Here is a 21,493-nt window from a genome sequence, read left to right on the forward strand (position 1 = left end):
TAAACACTATCTCTCGCAGCCAAGTCAGGAGAGTCCCAATACACAGAATTACACAGTTACTTTTAAAGGATTTGCATTTAAAAGATGGCCTAGAGGCCTGAATGCAGGTCATTTCACTGTGACCATAGAAACAGTAGAAAAGATGGAAGATTCAGTCCACTAAACTTTAAACAGCTTTAATAAAGTGTCACTAATCAGAAGTGAAAGACACAGGGTTTTAGTGTTTGGGCAAACTTACAGAAAAACTCTGAAAACGCTTAATGACCTGCTAAGAGCATTACTTTCAAAAGCCATGTCGACGGCGGAGTTTAATAAAAAATAAAAAATAAACTCCTTTTGCTCACAAGAATTTGACTTAAATGTCAAATTACATTTTCAGCCTGGAGTTATGGAAATGATCCATTCCCACTGCTTTAAGAACAATACTAAATGACTTCTTCATTCAATAGTAAATGGCTTCAATACAATACATTCAATACAAAATTACATTCAATGACTTCAATACAATACATTCAATACAAAATGACTTCTGTCATTTCCTAACAACTTTAAAGAGGCTTAAAGCTAATTCTACAACAATGTTTCATTTCCGGTCGATATTATCACATATTGCAAATAAAACACGTCATTGAATTTGGTGAAAAACAAGCAGGAATACTGATTTCTATAACTGGAAGAAAATGAATGACATATCAATACCTAATCCTGCTACTAATTTACAGATTGTCGATAACTGATTCTAAAACATTCTGGCATTTTTTTGCCCAAAGAAATCTCTGGATCCTAAGCAGAAAATGGCTACCATCACAGCGATTAATGGGATAAAACTCAAAGCATAATCCCTGGCTAACAATAGTGATGTTTGAAAGGACTCCTGTGAGTCCCGTTTGGTGTCTGCCAGGACGGCCGGCGTTTTACAACCACCGGCGGGGCTATGTAATCTCCTCTCAATGGCCTATGAGCCACAGACCCGGAGAGGAGACCTCCAGATGAGGCTCTATCCTTCCATCTCTCCATCCATCCATCCAACCAGCAAATCCCCCAGCGACGACGAGCCAGCCTCATTTCCATCCAACTCTGATGGAGGTCTAGTAATCGCAAAGAATGAAACCAGACTGCGGAATAGACTATTATGAAGATATGGAGAGAGAGGGCGGGGGTTGGGGGGGGGGGGTGAATCCAAGTTGGTGCGAAGGAACAAGAGCTTCTGATCTTCACTGCTTGTGCTAATCATACCACCCTAAATGAATCCTCCTGGGAGTATTTTTCTTAGCGCTGATTTAGGTAAGAAATGAATTAAAGTGGTACTCAAATTGATGTATGCAGAGTGGAAAAACAACAACAACAACGACAGGATAATGATGCGAGAGGCTAATTTATGTCATAATGATATGAATGGGACATCAGATGACTGGCACGCTTAATGAGCAGGGAAAATAGGGCTTTTTGAAGACTAGAGGATCTTAGATGGGGTGGAAGAGTGCTATCCACTGCTTGTTCTTTTCATCATTTGTGCATCATTTATACTTAGCCAAGCATTGTAGTAGCCTACATCACAACACAGTTGCGTACAGAATGCTTTCCATGTCATAATTCCTTTCAAAGTTATATTCAGTAGCGTAAGTGAATGGGGGGAAAACATCAAGACAACAGCATAGTCAAAACCATATGTTCAAGATTAACACTAATAAACATTTCCTTCTTAATTTTGCAAATCTTTAAGAGGCAAACAAGTTTATACAAATCCAGATTTTAAGAAGCACCACAGTCACCATGGCCCTAATGCCAAACAGTACAGTGTCTGCAAAGCTGCTATGAAACCTAATGCAGTGGTCAGACAGGCCATATGACGGTCAGGGGAAAGAAATGGCCTTCTCTGATTGACTCCATATGACCAATAATGTCAAGACATCAAGCAAGGGCAACCACTTTTTGGCTTACTTACTAGTATCTTGACAGTAGGATGGTATATGATCTTGGTGAATAGAGATTAGGTTTCAAAGACAAATCTGAATCTGTTTACTATTATAGCCAGGCCTCATACTCAGCCAATGAAGACAGCCAATGAATATGAATGATATATGGAATAGTGTGATCTCTGCACCAAGGAACGTCTGGGGCTAACTTTTGGATAACTTGCCTTTCACCACGTCTGTGCTATTTGACCTAGCACTAACACACATTTTCCTATTATTAAAGGAGCATTATGTAACTTTTTGGGCGACCCAACCAAATTCACATAGAAATGTGAGTTATATATCTGTCCTGCTTTTTGAAAGGTAGTCTAAGAAGTGGTAGATCTGTTCTGTGCATGTTATTTCTATGCTTCCCGTTCTTAAGTTAAATTTTTGCATATTTTACTTTTGGCTTTGTTCACCAGCTTCAAACAGCTGAAAATACAATATCTTTGGTTAAGGAAAATATATTTCACAGCGGTTTTGATTGTACAATGATTCTCTACATGCTACTTGCTTGTTTTGTCACATAAATTGAAATTAGGCAAACTATTTGAGTTTTTGCAACCAGGAAATGGCAGAGCGATTTCTACAAATTGCACCTTTAATCTACAGAATGTACAAATAATTGTAATGCTTTAAGATGTCGGATTTTCAGAATATAATTGTTATAGGTGTGAAGACTTAGACTCAGCAAAAAAAGAAACGTCCTCTCACCGTCAACTGCGTTAATTTTCATCAAACTTAACATGTGTAAATATTTGTATGAACATAACAAGATACAACAACTGAGACATGAACAGAACAGGTTCCACAGACATGTGACTAATAGAAATGATATAATGTGTCCCTAAACAAAGGGGGGTCAAAATCAAATGTAACAGACAGTATCTGGTGTGGCCACCAGCTGCATTAAGCTCTGCAGTGCATCTCCTCCTCATGGACTGCACCAAATTTGCCAGTTCTTGCCGTGAGATGTTACCTCACTCTTCCACCAAGGTACCTGTAAGTTCCTGGACATTTCTGGGGGGAATGGCCCTAGCCGTCACCCTCTGATCCAACAGGTCCCAGACGTGCTCAATGGGATTGAGATCCGGGCTCTTCGCTGGCCATGGCAGAACACTGACATTCCTGTCTTGCAAGAAATCACGCACAGAACGAGCAGTATGGCTGGTGGCATTGTCATGCTGGAGGGTCATGTCAGGATGAGCCTGCAGGAAGGGTACCACATGAGGAAGGAGGATGTCTTCCATGTAACGCACAGCGTTGAGATTGCCTGCAATGACTGTGGGTTTGCGCCCATAGACAACGTTGTTGCCGGTGATATCTAGTGAGGACCTGCCTTACAACAGGCCTACAAGCCCTCAGTCCAGCCTCTCTCAGCCTATTGCGGACAGTCTGAGCACTGATGGAGGGATTGTGCATTCCTGGTGTAACTCGGGCAGTTGTTGTTGCCATCCTGTACCTGTCCCGCAGGTGTGATGTTCGGATGTACCGATCCTGTGCAGGTGTTGTTACATGTGGTCTGCCACTGCGAGGACGATCAGCTGTCCGTCCTGTCTCCCTGTAGCACTGTCTTAGGCGTCTCACAGTACGGACATTGTAGTTTATTGCCCTGGCCACATCTGCAGTCCTCATGCCTCCTTGCAGCATGCCTAAGGCACATTCACGCAGATGAGCATGAGCATCTTTCTATTGGTGTTTTTCAGAGTCAGAAGAAAGGCCTCTTTAGTGTCCTACGTTTTCAGAACTGTGACCTTAATTGCCTACCGTCTATAAGCTATTAGTGTCTTAATGACCGTTCCACAGGTGCATGTTCATTAATTGTTTATGGTTCATTGAACAAGCATGGGAAACAGTGTTTAAACCCTTTACAATGAAGATCTGTGAAGTTATTCGGATTTTTACGAAAGACAGGTTCCTGAAAAAGGGACGTTTCTTTTTTTTGCTGAGTTTATGTAGGTGTGTTGCCTGTGACTTTACGAAATCAAAATGGAACTTAAAATTAATAATGTTGAGCCCAGAACCTGGGCCTGAGTAGAATCATAATGTGATGTGCGTATGACAACATTACTTGCTCTATGGGCAACCAATCAGAAACAAAAGGAGCACACAGAGCTGTTTTATGGGCCGGCCTGCAGTGAGGCATGATGGGAAGTAATAACCACATCATTATTAACAGCGTGTCAGCCTTGTCACACGTCAGACGCATAAAGACACCATGGGGAGATCAGGCTCTGGTCTGCCAGTCTCCAGCACTGTTGGGCCCCGACACACACACACAGCTGGCACAGTGGTTCAGCTGCCAAGGGACATTGCTTCCGCTAATGCTGCAGGCTCTGCCAAGGCAAGCCAAATGTCACTACATTCACTGGCAACCTAACCCTTTGCAGTGTGAATGTTCATCACCTTCCCTCACGGAATTTAACGCGTTATCAAGCCAAGAGTGAGGCGACAAAGGCCTTTATCTCATTTATGTGTTGCTAGAATCATATTAATGACATTTTTTTATGTATTCAATTTCATGCCAATACTCAGAATGGAGACTAGACTGCAATGGGAGTATGTGTCTGTTTATAAGGTAGGGGAACAGGTCAGACAAGGACATCCCATCCTTTAGAAAGGAGTTCTGCCTGATTTCATCAATCACCTGGCTCCAATGGAGGGGCAGCGACAGAATGATAACAGACCGAATGCACCGGGACTTGTATCCCCCACTTGTAGGTTTCTGCTGTGTGTTCTACCACAGAGCAAGTCCAGAAAGTTAGGACCAACAGCACAGACCACATAAGTAGTATGTGGTCACTTTCAATGTATGATTACAGTGCATGATGTCCATAGAAACTACTCCCAATGTATGATTACAGTGATGTCCAGGGAAACTACTCCCAAAGTATGATTACAGTGATGTCCAGGGAAACTACTCCCAATGTATGATTACAGTGCATGATGTCCAGGGAAACTACTCCCAATATATGATTACAGTGATGTCCAGGGAAACTACTCCCAAAGTATGATTACAGTGATGTCCAGGGAAACTACTCCCAATATATGATTACAGTGATGTCCAGGGAAACTACTCCCAAAGTATGATTACAGTGATGTCCAGGGAAACTACTCCCAATATATGATTACAGTGATGTCCAGGGAAACTACTCCCAAAGTATGATTACAGTGATGTCCAGGGAAACTACTTCCAATGTATGATTACAGTGATGTCCAGGGAAACTACTCCCAAAGTATGATTACAGTGCATGATGTCTATAGAAACTACTCCCAATGTATGATTACAGTGATGTCCAGGGAAACTACTCCCAATGTATGATTACAGTGCATGATGTCCAGGGAAACTACTCCCAATGTATGATTACAGTGCATGATGTCCATAGAAACTACTCCCAATATATGATTACAGTGATGTCCAGGGAAACTACTCCCAAAGTATGATTACAGTGATGTCCAGGGAAACTACTCCCAATATATGATTACAGTGATGTCCAGGGAAACTACTCCCAAAGTATGATTACAGTGATGTCCAGGGAAACTACTCCCAATATATGATTACAGTGATGTCCAGGGAAACTACTCCCAATGTATGATTACAGTGATGTCCAGGGAAACTACTCCCAATGTATGATTACAGTGATGTCCATAGAAACTACTCCCAATGTATGATTACAGTGATGTCCAGGGAAACTACTCCCAATGTATGATTACAGTGATGTCCAGGGAAACTACTCCCAATGTATGATTACAGTGATGTCCATAGAAACTACTCCCAATGTATGATTACAGTGCATGATGTCCAGGGAAACTACTCCCAATGTATGATTACAGTGCATGATGTCCATGGAAACTAATTCCATTAAGAGCTAACTTCATTAGGAAGTTTCTATCAACAGGGGAGATATCAGAACACAATGCTTCAGCCAGCATATTTCGCCTGTTGGACATTGCATGCTCCTTTGGCCAAGAAAATAAGGCATTCTTGAGTTAACAACCTGTTAAGTGTGATAAACATACCTGCATTCGCACGCTTTCGCAAACACACACACACACACACACACACACACACACACACACACACACACACACACACACACACACACACACACACACACACACACACACACACACACACACACACACACACACACACACACACACACACACACACACACACACACACACACACACACGCACACACACACACACACACACACACGCACACGCACACACACCATAGGAATCAGATACAATACAGCTGGTCTAACTAGGCCACTCCAGCAATAGGAAAAGTTGAGGAGGGAAAAAAAATAGCACAATGTCAACGTGTGTAATCGAAAGCAGAGGAACTGTTTCTGTGTCCCAACATACGGAGCACAAACAGTAAAAAGTTTCTCTTTGCTCCCTGTGATATCGTCTGGTTTAATAAAAGCATAACTTTTGCCTGACAACAAAGCTCAGAGAGAGCTGCTTAGGTACCCAATCAGGAATGAGACCCTGAGTCACGTTGGCTGGCCCCAACCTTGCTGCCCCGGAAAAAAAAGTGCTTCACCCAGATGTTTTCAATTAGGCAGCCTTACCAGAGGGGGGAGAAAAAGGCTGCACTCACCAAAATGGCCGAGAGGAGAGCTCTGTTTCTCACTCAACAAACTGGAGATGTCTGTTGTTAGAATTGTGTAAACAAAAGTGTTGTTTTGTTATTAAGGCAAGGTTTATTTGTTGTCGTGCGAATTCAATCCATTTGTTTTGAGTCTTAAATAGTCTTCACTCCATTTTTCAATGTAAATCATGTGGCCATCCTCTTAAAATCTTCTTTAGAAACTCTTGGAGACTACAAACTTGTTTTGGGAGAATAGCTTTTGAAAAATATCTCATGAGCCAAAGTTGTCTGCTTGATTCAGCTCACTTTTAATGTAGCATAATATGGTCTATCTTTAGTGAGCATTACTTCTGTCATATGAAAAGGCCAACATATTTTCAAGAGCAGATCCTCTTTTATCAATTGCCAAACATGCCATAACTATTCAGTTACACGCTGGTGTGCATGTATAATGAAAGCTAATAAAAAGTGAATTTAGAGAGATGCTTCAAAGCACACATGCCCCCCCACACACACACATTACTCCATACATAATTTTTAGATAAACACCTGCCAACACTGTAAAAACATGTAAAGCTTAAATCACCCTTCACCATCAAAACCTTCTGACACAGCCAGGATACAGTAGACTGCCCTGCACCTTTTTCCCCTCTTGATGGAAAACCTCTAAAATAAGAGGGAAGACAACAATAACATGAACATTCTTCTCTGGAACCAGTCTCTCTCTCTCCTTGTCTCCAGGCCTGACGCTGCTGAAGCTCACTCTGGCCCTCTCCCACAGCTCAAACCTCAATCCCCCCTCCTCCTCTCCACCTCCCTCCTTTCTCTCCATCTCTCTCCGCTCCTAAATTATCTGTCTGCCTGCGGGAGATAGCCTTCCTGGGACAGGAAGGCTATCAACTGCAGGCTGAAAGAAAAGAGGAGGGGGTTTAGACTTTGAAAAAAACTCACATCCTCTTTCCCCCCTCTCGTTTGATGTCACAGGGGTGGTGGCGTGACTTAATGGCACCTGGAAGGTGCTGATGATATAAGGTCTGGGAATCGAGATCTCTAAAAGTACAGGAGCGTTTTACTTTCAATATGAAATGGAGATGCAGTGTAGTTTTGTCCAGAGAAAACAATGGAGGCCTAGGGGGTGTGTGTGTGTGTGTGTGTGTGTGTGTGTGTGTGTGTGTGTGTGTGTGTGTGTGTGTGTGTGTGTGTGTGTGTGTGTGTGTGTGTGTGTGTGTGTGTGTGTGTGTGTGTGTGTGTGTGTGTGTGTGTGTGTGTGTGTGTGTGTGTGTGTGTGTGTGTGTGTGTGTGTGTTGCAGTGTCAGTCACGTGTAGAACAAATCATTCTGTAGCTGGGATCAATTATTACTGCATTGAAAATTAGCCTAAATCCACCCCTCCCACCCCCCCTCACACACACACACCTCTCCCCAATCTCCTTTGCACACTCTCTTTCTCGGACTACTAACTTTTTACTAGTCCAAGTAGTGGAATCTTGTTTTGCTGGAATTGGACCAGATTTACTGTAACATTTACTTTACAGACCAGTCAAGCTAAGTGGACTCGAGCAGCATAGCTATTACAATAACCACACTGTAGATGACTACATTACTATACTTCTGCCACACAATGATAACGTGAGTGTAACGTTAAATAGCAGACAGTAAACAACACCTGAAGACACAGTTTATCAGCTTGAACCCGTTTCGATACCGGCTGAACGCTAACAAAAGGTTACACCTACACCAGTTAGCCAATCATAGACATTCCTATTTCAAAGTTACCCAGTAAGCCCATGGCCCTGTTGCTGTTTGATCATTTGTTCCATAGACCAAAACAGCAGGACATTCCCAGTGGACCTGATACTCTGTGCTCGGACCACGCGTGCTGAAAAGACCAGGAATGACCTGCAAAATGAGGCGAAACAACCAAAATTCACAGAGGTCAAACTAAAGTCCATGCGAGCTCTTTGGAGCGCGCGCACACCTCTCGCCACATCCATTTATTATTCCAACGGGAAACCTGTGCTCTCTTTGGAAGACGACCGAGTCAAATAAATGGCGGGGCGGGATGAGGCAGCCGACCGAGCAGACCGTTTAAAGACCGTTTTGAAACATATGGTCAGTCTGTGGTCTGAGGCTGACCCTTTGTTGACATTAGTCGACCCAATGTAGTGCTTATAGCATTTATGTTCAATGGCATCTCTAGTCTATGAATAAAACTACTGTATTGATGTGTGCTAAATATGCGTTTGATCTGCTATTTTGTCGGCACATTTTATGGTGGTGGGGGGGGACTTAGCAACACATGGCCTGGATAAGGACCTACAGCCTTGTTTTCAACATGAGCCTTGAGTGTATCATCATTGCTAAACAAACGCTCATTGTGAGCGACGATTGCCGCTAGCTTTGAAACCCGGGAGAGATAGAGAGAAAGTTTAACAAGTAAACAGAGACAGCTTAGTGTGGCTTCTGTGTTGTGGGGACATGCCCCACAATGCTATCGCTGGAACAGCATTGCTATTGGAACAGTCACAGTAATTCTTCCAGGGGGAATGCTTTAAAGTGGTAGCATGACAACTGGAGTGTTTGATTTCTTGGCATGGAAGATAATATGTATGAACTTGAACACGATACTTGACCTCTTGCCCTGTAATCCACCTATTAAATAAAACACTGAAAACAAAATAATAGGGCAGCTGTATGTGTGTGTGTGTGTGTGTGTGTGTGTGTGTGTGTGTGTGTGTGTGTGTGTGTGTGTGTGTGTGTGTGTGTGTGTGTGTGTGTGTGTGTGTGTGTGTGTGTGTGTGTGTGTGTGTGTGTGTGTGTGTGTGTGTGTGTGTGTGTGTGTGTTTTCTCCCTGCATGCCTGTGAGGAGGGGTTTATAGTTTGTGTCTCGTAAAAGACAGGTACTTAGAGAGAGTCTCCTGTTTGTCTCAACTTTGACCTCAGAGAGGACCACCTACATGGGAGGACCAGCATACGCATCAACTCCATGAAGGCTGTGAGAACCCTGGCGATGACCATTACAAAACACATATCCAGCCAATTTACCCGGTGAATTTACTGTCTTGCTTGCCTCAGAAACCCTTCATCCCCCATACCAACAACCATATCATATGGTACCAGGGCAGCGCAGCCCTCGCTCTACCTTGTTGACCTGCCTGTAGAGGTTTTACGATTCATAGTGCTTTTCTATCTACACTACATTAAGCACTCCACCCGCTACTAATGCCCTAATCACATTTCCTCACGGTTCAAGTCTGAGGAGTTTATCGGACCCGGGGTTCAAACAGTAGTTGTTTTCTGTCAAATACTTTGAGCATTTGATTGAGCTGAATCAAGCACAGCTACAGTATTTGAAATGAAATAAAGATTATTAGAACCCAGGGCTGGTTTAAGTGTTCTGGACTGACACCAGGCATGTTAAGATATTCAAGGTTGATTCGCAGTCTATTTCATGTCCAGTAAGCATGCTTCTAACTGCGGGGCTACATTAATAAACAGTCTGTTTTTCCAACTGTTTCGAAGTATACAAGACGATAGAGGGTTATTGTCTGGACAAAATGTTCCTTGCAAAGGAGAGGGGGAATAAAGAAAAAGAAAGTGTGAGGAGGAGAAAGATTGGGAGAGAGATAATGAAGAAAGGGGGGTCAACTCCACTGTCCTGAGTAAAATAAACACTAATAAGAGCCGTCTATCTAGCCTAGCCATCTGCATTCCCCTGTTGCGATGTCCAGAACACCAGTCCACCAGAACACCAGGCCACCAGAACACCAGGCCACCAGAACACCAGGCCACCAGAACACCAGGCCACCAGAACACCAGGCCACCAGAACACCAGGCCACCAGGCAGAATGCTGAAGCCCCCCTCCTCAGTTTGTGAGATGATCCGAAACGTATCCCAAGTCTTTTTTTTTCTCCACTCCAACTCCCACTTCCCTACTCCTCCGTCAAGGAGGAGGGGGTCCCATACACAACCCTAAATCTGTCATTGAATGACGCTGGCACAGACAAAAAAATAACAAAGCCCACTGAACCAGTGCCAGAGCGGAGCAACACTATATCTGTGAAGGCAAAACAAAGGAAGGACTGTTGCGGTCGGCAGTGTTTATTTCCAGAAGGAACAATGCTTTCGGCAGGGCAAGAAGTGATGTAGCACTTCAGGCTCTCTCCTAAAAGATCCTTTATTCATTTTCACAATGAGCAAAAGAAAACAATTCAGGCTGGAGCTGGAGGGAGTGGGCTTGAGAGTGTGAGAGTGGAGAGAGAGCGAGAAGGGCAGAGAGTGAAAATAACAGAAAGACAGAGAGACACACAGAGAGAGAGAGAGACACACAGAGAGAGAGAGAGAGACAGAGAGAGAGAGAGAGAGAGAGAGAGAGAGAGAGAGAGAGAGAGAGAGAGAGAGAGAGAGAGAGAGAGAGAGAGAGAGAGAGAGAGAGAGAGAGAGAGAGAGAGAGAGAGAGAGAGAAAGACGGCCAGACACCCTGACCAATATTGACTGAAGGGTCGAGCGATAAACCGGGTTGTTACAACATGTTCTGAAACAAGATTGTTACAATATGTTCTAATGCAGGTTGTTAAAACATGTTCTAAAGCAGGTCAATACAACATGTTCTAAAGCCGGTTGTTACAACATGTTCTGAAACAAGATTGTTACAACATGTTCTAAAGCAAGTTGTTACAACATGTTCTTAAGCAGGTCGTTACAACATGTTCTGAAACAAGATTGTTACAACATGTTCTAAAGCAGGTTGTTACAACATGTTCTAAAGCAGGTTGTCACAACATGTTCTAAAGCAGTTCATTACAACATGTTCTAAAGCAGGTTGTTACAACATGTTCTAATGCAGGTCGTTACAACACGTTCTAAAGCAGGTTGTTACAACACGTTCTAAAGCAGGTTGTTACAACATGTTCTAAAGCAGGTCGTTACAACATGTTCTAAAGCAGGTTGTTACAACATGTTCTAATGCAGGTCGTTACAACACATTCTAAAGCAGGTTGTTACAACATGTTCTAAAGCAGGTTGTTACAACATGTTCTAAAGCAGGTTGTTACAACATGTTCTAAAGCAGGTCGTTACAACATGTGCTAAAGCAGGTTGTTACAACATGTTCTAAAGCAGGTCGTTACAACATGTGCTAAAGCAGGTTGTTACAACATGTTCTAAAGCAGGTTGTTACAACATGTTCTAAAGCAGGTTGTTACAACATGTTCTAAAGCAGGTTGTTACAACATGTTCTAAAGCAGGTTGTTACAACATGTTCTAAAGCAGGTTGTTACAACATGTTCTAAAGCAGGTTGTTACAACATGTTCTAAAGCAGGTTGTTACAACATGTTCTAAAGCAGGTTGTTACAACATGTTCTAAAGCAGGTTGTTACAACATGTTCTAAAGCAGGTTGTTACAACATGTTCTAAAGCAGGTTGTTACAACATGTTCTAAAGCAGGTTGTTACAACATGTTCTAAAGCAGGTTGTTACAACATGTTCTAAAGCAGGTTGTTACAACATGTTCTAAAGCAGGTTGTTACAACATGTTCTAAAGCAGGTTGTTACAACACGTTCTAAAGCAGGTTGTTACAACATGTTCTAAAGCAGGTTGTTACAACATGTTCTAAAGCAGGTTGTTACAACATGTTCTAAAGCAGGTTGTTACAACATGTTCTAAAGCAGGTTGTTACAACATGTTCTAAAGCAGGTTGTTACAACATGTTCTAAAGCAGGTTGTTACAACATGTTCTAAAGCAGGTTGTTACAACATGTTCTAAAGCAGGTTGTTACAACATGTTCTAAAGCAGGTTGTTACAACATGTTCTAAAGCAGGTTGTTACAACATGTTCTAAAGCAGGTTGTTACAACATGTTCTTGTTACAAATGTTCAGGTTGTTACAACATGTTCTAAAGCAGGTTGTTACAACATGTTCTAAAGCAGGTTGTTACAACATGTTCTAAAGCAGGTTGTTACAACACGTTCTAAAGCAGGTTGTTACAACACGTTCTAAAGCAGGTTGTTACAACATGTTCTAAAGCAGGTTGTTACAACATGTTCTAAAGCAGGTTGTTACAACATGTTCTAAAGCAGGTTGTTACAACATGTTCTAAAGCAGGTTGTTACAACATGTTCTAAAGCAGGTTGTTACAACATGTTCTAAAGCAGGTTGTTACAACATGTTCTAAAGCAGGTTGTTACAACATGTTCTAAAGCAGGTTGTTACAACATGTTCTAAAGCAGGTTGTTACAACATGTTCTAAAGCAGGTTGTTACAACATGTTCTAAAGCAGGTTGTTACAACATGTTCTAAAGCAGGTTGTTACAACACGTTCTAAAGCAGGTTGTTACAACACGTTCTAAAGCAGGTTGTTACAACACGTTCTAAAGCAGGTTGTTACAACATGTTCTAAAGCAGGTTGTTACAACATGTTCTAAAGCAGGTTGTTACAACATGTTCTAAAGCAGGTTGTTACAACATGTTCTAAAGCAGGTTGTTACAACATGTTCTAAAGCAGGTTGTTACAACATGTTCTAAAGCAGGTTGTTACAACATGTTCTAAAGCAGGTTGTTACAACATGTTCTAAAGCAGGTTGTTACAACATGTTCTAAAGCAGGTTGTTACAACATGTTCTAAAGCAGGTTGTTACAACATGTTCTAAAGCAGGTTGTTACAACACGTTCTAAAGCAGGTTGTTACAACACGTTCTAAAGCAGGTTGTTACAACACGTTCTAAAGCAGGTTGTTACAACATGTTCTAAAGCAGGTTGTTACAACATGTTCTAAAGCAGGTTGTTACAACATGTTCTAAAGCAGGTTGTTACAACATGTTCTAAAGCAGGTTGTTACAACATGTTCTAAAGCAGGTTGTTACAACATGTTCTAAAGCCGGTTGTTACAACATGTTCTAAAGCAGGTTGTTACAACATGTTCTAAAGCAGGTGCTATCAAAGCAAACTCTGAATCCCAAAAGATGGAGAAAAAAAAACAAATCAACAAACAATGGCAATTATACTCACTTCATCTGATACCAAGAGGCATGTTCAAAACAAGTCAGCGGCAACTTCTGTTTCATAGCAAGCTCAGCGCTATGTCAGGTTGTTTATGATACCAATCATTGAGACGGCAAACTGAACTGAATTCTTTCTTCTAGTCTATCCAAAACTTTGTGCACAGTGCAAAGCACAAGAAAAGCAGCTGTCAAAGTGTTTTCAATAATCAATATGACTACTTCTAATGGATTTAAAGCTGAGAAAGTGAAAGCGTTAGCCTCTTTAGGGACCTTAAAAGCTACGTTTTTATTTGAAATGTATCAGTCTAAGTCCAAAACCTTAGCCTGTCATATGTCCCACCAGTGAGCAGTACAGTACCTGAGACTACTTTCAAGTAGAGCATATCTAAAAGGCCACTATCACCCAAAGGAAAGGTAGTTTAAAACCATCAAAGAGCTATTACACTTCAGAACTAACAATAAAGAGAGTGCCTATACAGTTATGGGGTATAAAAAGTATAAAACGTCACTGCACTTTGAGAACAGGGTTTGTACATGGAAAACCTAAGAAATATGTTAAGCATTATTTCTCTGATCGACTGCAGAGTTTTCAAACGAAGAGATTAGTATCTGTGGTGGTGCAGGCGAAACAGGAGAGCATTTGATATCCCCTTTTGACCAAACTAACATTAAGTTAAATGACTTAACGCCATTTTGCCAAATCTGTGATTTTAATCATATTTGAGTTTGCCTCCAAATACCCAATTATTGTATTGGATTTCAATTTCAGTTTTTGTAATGGTTGAAGTGGTATCCACAAAAACGGTCAAAGCATCCGATTACTGTCATACTGTTAGAGCGTTTCAGGATAGGCCCTTTGCAAGCAACTTCCAATAATAAAAAACACATTTTCTTGAAGGAAGCAGCAGTGAAATCTTTTCTGGTTGCGCTCAGAAAACTCCCAATTTATAAATGCGTATCATCAAGCCTGTAATAACATGAAATTCTAGGTTCCAGTTGAAATGTCCAATACACATATATAGCATATAGAATCACATGTTTTAAATCTGAGGAGTGGCTAGGGCTTAACCACCCAAAGCTGGGTTTACAGTTTCAGCACTGCACTTCAGAGAATTTAACTCCACCCCCAAGGGAAGAGGTGCATCACATAATGCAAACTGAATAGAGAGCTTAAGTTTCAGTCTTCAAGATTTCTTCCCCTTCTTCTCTCCCCGAAAATCTTTTCACAGTCTTAGGAGGTCATTCAATTTTAACGGTCACATATTGCCTGTAGAGCCCGGCCCAGTGGTGGAGGAGAGTACCACAGGAACAACCTTAAACCAAAACAGCCTCAGGCTTAAAACTCTGTGATATTGGCCGGATATAGTCTACCTGCACTAACTCATCATGATATTTTCTTTGTGTGTTCCATTACTACCTATAGAAACCTGGAACAATTCATCATGGATCTTTATCATATGAAGCAACCCAGGACGATAATGCCTGCGAAAGAGAAAAAGTGCTACGTTTCGATTTGTGTAGTTCTTATTCACTGATAAGAATATCCAAGTTCATAACAGCATGAGCACAGCAGAAACACAGGATACGAGGCACTCATTTCCCCTTCCCAGAAAACACAGACAAATGCTAGAAGGATTGTTATGGCCAGTCCTTTTTGGGAACTGGAACAATACAGTTATCTTGCCAAAAACCAAGGCCTACTTACTCATGTCCAAGGCAATTTAGATTTTATGTAACACAGAACTTTTAGCAATATATTTAAAAAAGGAATGTAATTAATGTGCATACGAATGCACTAGGTATACCTGTTTTATGTGCAACTTGGATATTTTCCTTTCACTCCCAGGTTTTCCAGTCGAAACCTTGATCTCATTTCATTTAATCCCACTAAACGACTTCAACGGCTGTACGGGTTCCAATTATGCTGTCTGGAAGCCATCGACCACAATGTGAAGAAGCCATTGCCCTCCAAAAAGAGAAGAGAAATAAATGCACTACTAACCTCAGCCCTCTGCGTCCTGGGATGACTGGCGTCCGTCTCGATGGCGTACACATCCACCAGGTAGAGGTCAGAGCCCTGTTCCCGGTCCAGTTCGGCTGCGGTCTGGATCACTCCAGTATGGCGGCCTATGGTGAACAGGCGTCCCATGGCCTTGCTGCCGCTGCGGACTGACACAATGAAAAATTCCACCTTGGTGGCTGAGCCTCTGGGGCTGGAGGCATCCAGGGAGATGACCTTGGTGCCCGGCGGTTGGCCCTCCTTCAGGATGGTGATGTATTTGGGCTGGGAGAAGACGGGCCCATCGGCGCCCTGGAGGATTATGGCGAGCTCGGTCCTGGAGGTCTTCCTGTCCGAGCCGTGGTCGGTGGCCGACACGGTCAGGCTGTAGATGAGGCGAGACGGCACCAGCTGTGAGGCCAAGCGGATATCCCCGCTGTAGCGGTCCATGATGAACGTATCCGAGTCCCCCTTCACCAGCTCGTACTCCACCTCGCCGTTGGAGCCCTCGTCAGGATCGAACGCCACCACCGTCGTGAGGATGGAGCCAATGACTATGGTGGACTCCGCAACCAGAGCATTCTGGGAAACAAACGCGGGGACATTGTCATTCAGGTCCGTCACCCATATTGTGACATTTTTCAAGGCAAAGCGCCGGAATTCCACAGGAACTGCCTGGTCAGTGGCTTTAACTGTCAACTCAAAGAGATTGGAGAACTCTCTGTCAATCTCCTTGTTTGTGAATATGAGCCCACTGCTGGAGTCAATGCTGAAGTGACCTCCCCTGGGTGTCTGTTGAACTATGGAGTATTCCAGCTGTCCATTAATGTCTGCATCCGTGTCATGAGCAGTGATTGTCATTACTGATGCAGAGAGGGGCATATTTTCAGGAATGGATTTAAAAATGTCACCAGGGGTAAATATAGGAGGATTGTCATTGAAATCTCTGACATGAATGACCACAGGAATTGTTGAGGACCTTGGTGGTCTCCCATTGTCCTTTGCAGTGATGTTCAGTTTGTAAAAAGACTGAGTTTCAAAATCCATCTTTTTCACTAGGAAGATGCTCCCTGTGTTGGGGCTAATGCTAAATGTCCCGTGGTTGTTTGTGGCTGTGATGCTGTATGTTATGTCTGTGTTATGACCCGAATCAGAGTCAGTGGCTGTCACTGAGGCCACCAGCTCTCCAATCCTCATATTTTCCAGAACATCCACAGATATGGCAGATTTGGGGAAGGAGGGGGAGTTATCATTCTCATCCTGTATGCTAATGCTGAGCATACAGGAGGAGGAGAGGGGCACGGTTCCAGAATCAACAGCAATCATTTTTAACGAGTAGGAGGACGTCGCCTCATAGTCCAGCTTTCCCACTAGTGTGACCTGTCCTGAGCTGCTGTCGATGGTGAACTGGCTCTCCTCGTTGCCCTCCTTTATGTGATAGTGGACCAGTCCGTTTTTGCTCTCATCCACATCGACGGCAGACACCCTCAGCAGCTGCGTCAGGTTCTGGGCCGACTCGGAGATGGAGGCCTGGTAAATGTCTTTGGTGAACTTGGGCGGGTTGTCATTGATGTCTTGGATGTAAACCTGCACTTTAGCCTGGTCTCTCAGAGGCTTGGGGAGACCCTGGTCTGAGGAAACTACTGTAAAGCTGAACACCGCTGCGCCTCTCTGTCTCATTAGTGACTCACGGTCCAACTGCAGAGTACTGGTCAACTCCCCCGTTATGGCGTTCAGCTCAAAGTTGGGCTGTTGAGTCTCAAACGCGTACCTGACCTCACTATTGGGGCCAAAGTCCTTATCCACTGCAAACACTCGCCCTACCAGCGACCCTCTCTTCTGCTCTTCCTCAAAGTGGAACACATAATTAGTGCTGTTAAAGAGGGGGCGATTGTCATTCACGTCGTCCAGAATTACACTGACATTGACACTGGCACTTAGTGGCTCCACTGCCCTGTCTGTGGCCACCAGCACTAAGTTATATCTGTCCTGGACTTCTCTGTCTAGCTCAGCCTTAATATACAACTGCCCGTCTGGAAAGATCCCAAATACGTTGGCTGTGTTCCCGTCAACTATGTCATACATAACCTCCCCATTCAGGCCTGAGTCTTTGTCGGTGGCTTCCACCTTAAAAAAGCGACTGTTGACTGGTTCCGACTCTAAAATAATGACCTCGTAGGAGAGCTGATCAAACATGGGAGAGTTGTCATTGACGTCGTACACGCTGACTGTTAACATTAGAGTGGAAGTGAGCAGGGGGACGCCCATATCAGAGGCCAGGACCTCCACCTGGTAGGAGCTGGTGGTGAGCTCCAGCGGCCCTGTCAGTGTGATAAGCCCATGTTTCTCATGGATGTGGAACAGGCCTTTGGGGTTCTGCTTGAGGCTATAGACCACCATGCCATTGGTGCCCTCGTCAGGGTCGGCAGCTTTAGCTTGGAATATCAGATGCCCTGTGCGCCAGTTCTCCACTGCACTGACGTGCTCGGTGGCGTGGATAAAATGGGGAGCGTTATCATTTAAATCCTTCACTGTGATGTTGACGAGGGCCTCCCCTGTTACCTCACCACCTCTGGCTATGACTTTGAGTTGATAGAATGGCTGCTCCTCTCTGTCTATCTGACTGGATGCTTTGATTTGACCTGTTGCACTACTGACAGTAAACAGCCCCCTCTGGTCCCCTGAGGTGATTAAATATGTAATATTTGTATTCAGATCGACAGTGGTGGCAGATACAGTGCCAACAACTGTGCCAATGGCCACATTTTCAAACATGACAAAACTGTAGGCATGCTGACTAAAGGTAGGGGGGTTGTCCTGTGTGTCTATGACATTAATGGTGACGATGGCCTGGGTGTGTGAACGGAGGTCTCTACCATCTGCTGCTGTCACCTGCAGCTGGTAGGCGGTCTTCTCCTCTCTATCCAGCGGCACCAGGGTGGTGATTTTGCCCGAGTTACTATTAATGTGAAATTTAGATGTGTCTCCAGCAGATATGATATACTTCACTGTGCCATTTCCCCCCAGGTCAGGGTCCGTGGCTAATGCAGTGGTTATGAACGAGCCAGAGGGTTCATTCTCTTTGACATTGGCAAAGTACTGGACTGGGTAGAAGACTGGCCTATTGTCATTGATATCACTCAGAGTTACGTTTACTTTACCAATGGAGTGGAGAGGGGGGCAACCGGAGTCTGTCGCCTGGATGTAAAGTAAATAACTCCCTTGGTCCTCCCTGTCCAGTTCTGTGGCTGTGCTCAACCTGCCTGATACAACTTCCAGGCGGAACAACTCTTGTACACTAGACGGGGTCTCCGGGTCAAAAGAGAACCGGATAGTTCCATTGGCCCCGAGGTCATCATCTGAGGCTGACAGCACTAGGAGCTCAGCACCGGCTGGAGAGTGCTCCACCAGGGACACATGATACGTGCTCTGTGTAAATGTGGGCACTTGGTCATTCACGTCAGTTATGTTGACTATCAATTTAGTGTAAGAGATTTTGGGTTGCAAACCCTGGTCTTTGGCACTGATGTTGAGCACTATTTCAGATGCTACTTCCCTATCCAACAAAGCGGCGCTGGTAACCAGACCACTGTTTTCACTGATGGCAAACCAGCCCAAACCGTTTCCAGACACCAGGGAGTAGCGAAGGTTGGCATTTTGCCCGGAGTCGCCATCTGTTGCAGAGACCCCTTTAATGTAGCTGCCTTTTGGTATGTCTTCACTGATATCTACTCTGTACATGACTTCCTGGAATATGGGCGGGTGGTCATTGATATCATTCACAAAAATAACCAGGCTGGCAAAAGAGGACCTGGCCATGGGTTTGCCATTGTCTGATACCGACACAGTCAGGTTGTAGGAGGAAATGCGCTCTCTGTCTAAAACACTAGCCACTTTGATCAAGCTTAGGTTGGGAACTGGGGAAGTGTGCACTTCAAAGTGTCTCTGCTCATTGCCCCCCAATATTGAGACAGATATATTACCATTAGCTGTGGGAGAGTCGGAATCTGAGACTGTCAATAAGGCTACCACTGTACCAATCTGAGCATTTTCATCAACAGAGGCAAACTTAGATGTGGTGGGGAAATATCTAAACTTCACAACTGGGTCATTATCATTGACATCCAGTAGTTTGATAGTGGCCTCTGACCTACCTGACAGAGAAGGTACACCGTTGTCCATAGCATGAATAGTCATAGCGTATTCTTTCTTACTCTCATAATCCAAACGTTCTTTTATAATGATGGTACCTGCTTTAGGATCGATTTGAAAAGGTGTTCCCTCGTCTAAAAAGTACCTGATGTCTGCATTAGCTCCCTCGTCTTGGTCTGATGCTGTTATCTGCAGAACACTAGAACCCACTGCCATATCTTCAAAAACATTTGTTTGATATTGGTCATGATCAAACATAGGGGGGTTGTCATTGATATCTTGAATAGTTACATTTACTTGCAGGTACCCAAACTTCTTAGGGTCTCCTTTGTCTTCCACTTCAATCAAGAGTTGGTAGAAGGGAGTGATTTCCCTGTCCAAGCCTCCAGTTGAAACGAGGTGACAGAATGCCCCCTCTCCACTAGGATTCACTGTAATATCCAAACGGAATTTCCTTTGCTCGTTGCCATTCACTATTCTGTAGGTGGTGTGATCCACTCCATTACTCCCAATGTCTGAATCTGTAGCCGTGTCCAGAATCACTTGTCTGCCACTGCTGGCGTCTTCTTTAAACGAAACTACAATTGATGCGTCGGGAAACACTGGCGAATTATCATTTATATCCAGTACAACAATCCTAACTTCGGTAGGATAGGTAGGTTGGCTGGAGAGGACCACCACATTGATGACATTGCTTTGCAAAATCTCCCTGTCAATCACAGAGGAGGTGTAAATGACTCCAGTGGTGCCATTAATTGCAAAAAGTTTGTGGTTTTCACTGAAGCGATATGTGAAGCTGGGTCTCGTCTCTATCGTCCCCACATAGGTGCCAAACGGTTGCTCCTCCAATACCTGAAACTCTTGACGAACTTGGCTGGATGAAGAATATTGCGACAGAGTCCATAGCATCAATAAAATCAAATGGAACCGGCCTAAGTCCCTACCTGTGAGCGCCATGGTCGAAATCCAAGTCCACCTTTATTATAAAAAGTCCATGCCGAAGATGCATCAACTTTATTCGAGTTTGGCCAACGCTAAAGCATTGTATTCCAAAAGTGCGCGACACACTGTGGTAATTCCAGAAATTATACGGATATTTCCACTGAAGTATTTTCTCCCGTATCTAGATGTAGTAATTGAATCCTTGGGATGCAATGAATCCGTGGTGCTCAGACTTCCCTTGCTTGTCAATTAAGTTTCGCCACTACTCCCCTGTAGCAGAACGCATCGTATGTGAGCGGCAATGCATGATGGTTTATATGCGCAATACACTTACGGATGAATAGGAACTACAAAAGTGAAAAATACATGCCAATGTTAATTCCTCTCCGTTGTCAAAAGTGTATCCAAAAGTTAAAAGTGATTAAATAATTGCTTTTATAGAATATGGAAAGGAAGGCACAAATACTCTCAGTGGTACCAATACAATGTCCCGTGGAATAACGGTGCAGAAGCTTCAGACATCATACACGCTTAGGTACCTACTAACTTAGAACAAAACTCGAGTTAGACAAACTCCCTCCCACCTGTGATCCCATTGGACAAATGTGCTCCTGCTCGCCCTCCTTGCCTTTCCTTTCTATTGTAAACCGGAGCCCTTGTCGTGGCTTGTGGAGGACAACGTCAATCAAATTAAAGAAAGATCTTTATGGAATGAGAGACCGGTAATGAGTGTACCGTTTGTTTGTAATAAATGTAGCTTATTAGGTTACAATATCGAATGCACTGATCTACCTAAACCACACAGGTTGATTAGAAAAGTAGCTAGTATTAATCTCCA

The 21,493-nt window shown here is 43.5% G+C and overlaps 1 protein-coding gene across 1 annotated transcript in view; it reads right to left on the bottom strand.

Annotated features, from left to right (window-relative positions):
• Positions 1 to 21,178, bottom strand: part of LOC123993469 (protocadherin Fat 4-like) — a 107,553-nt gene extending 86,375 nt beyond the window's left edge. The window contains exon 1 of the mRNA XM_046295645.1: positions 15,565 to 21,178. Coding sequence (XP_046151601.1) covers positions 15,565 to 20,670 — 5,106 coding nt within the window. The 5' untranslated portion in view covers positions 20,671 to 21,178. The remainder of the gene's footprint in view (positions 1 to 15,564) is intronic.
• Positions 21,179 to 21,493: the final 315 nt, after the last annotated feature.

The sequence above is a fragment of the Oncorhynchus gorbuscha genome, linkage group LG13, assembly GCF_021184085.1.
Source record: "Oncorhynchus gorbuscha isolate QuinsamMale2020 ecotype Even-year linkage group LG13, OgorEven_v1.0, whole genome shotgun sequence".
Classification (NCBI taxonomy): Eukaryota; Metazoa; Chordata; class Actinopteri; order Salmoniformes; family Salmonidae; genus Oncorhynchus; species Oncorhynchus gorbuscha.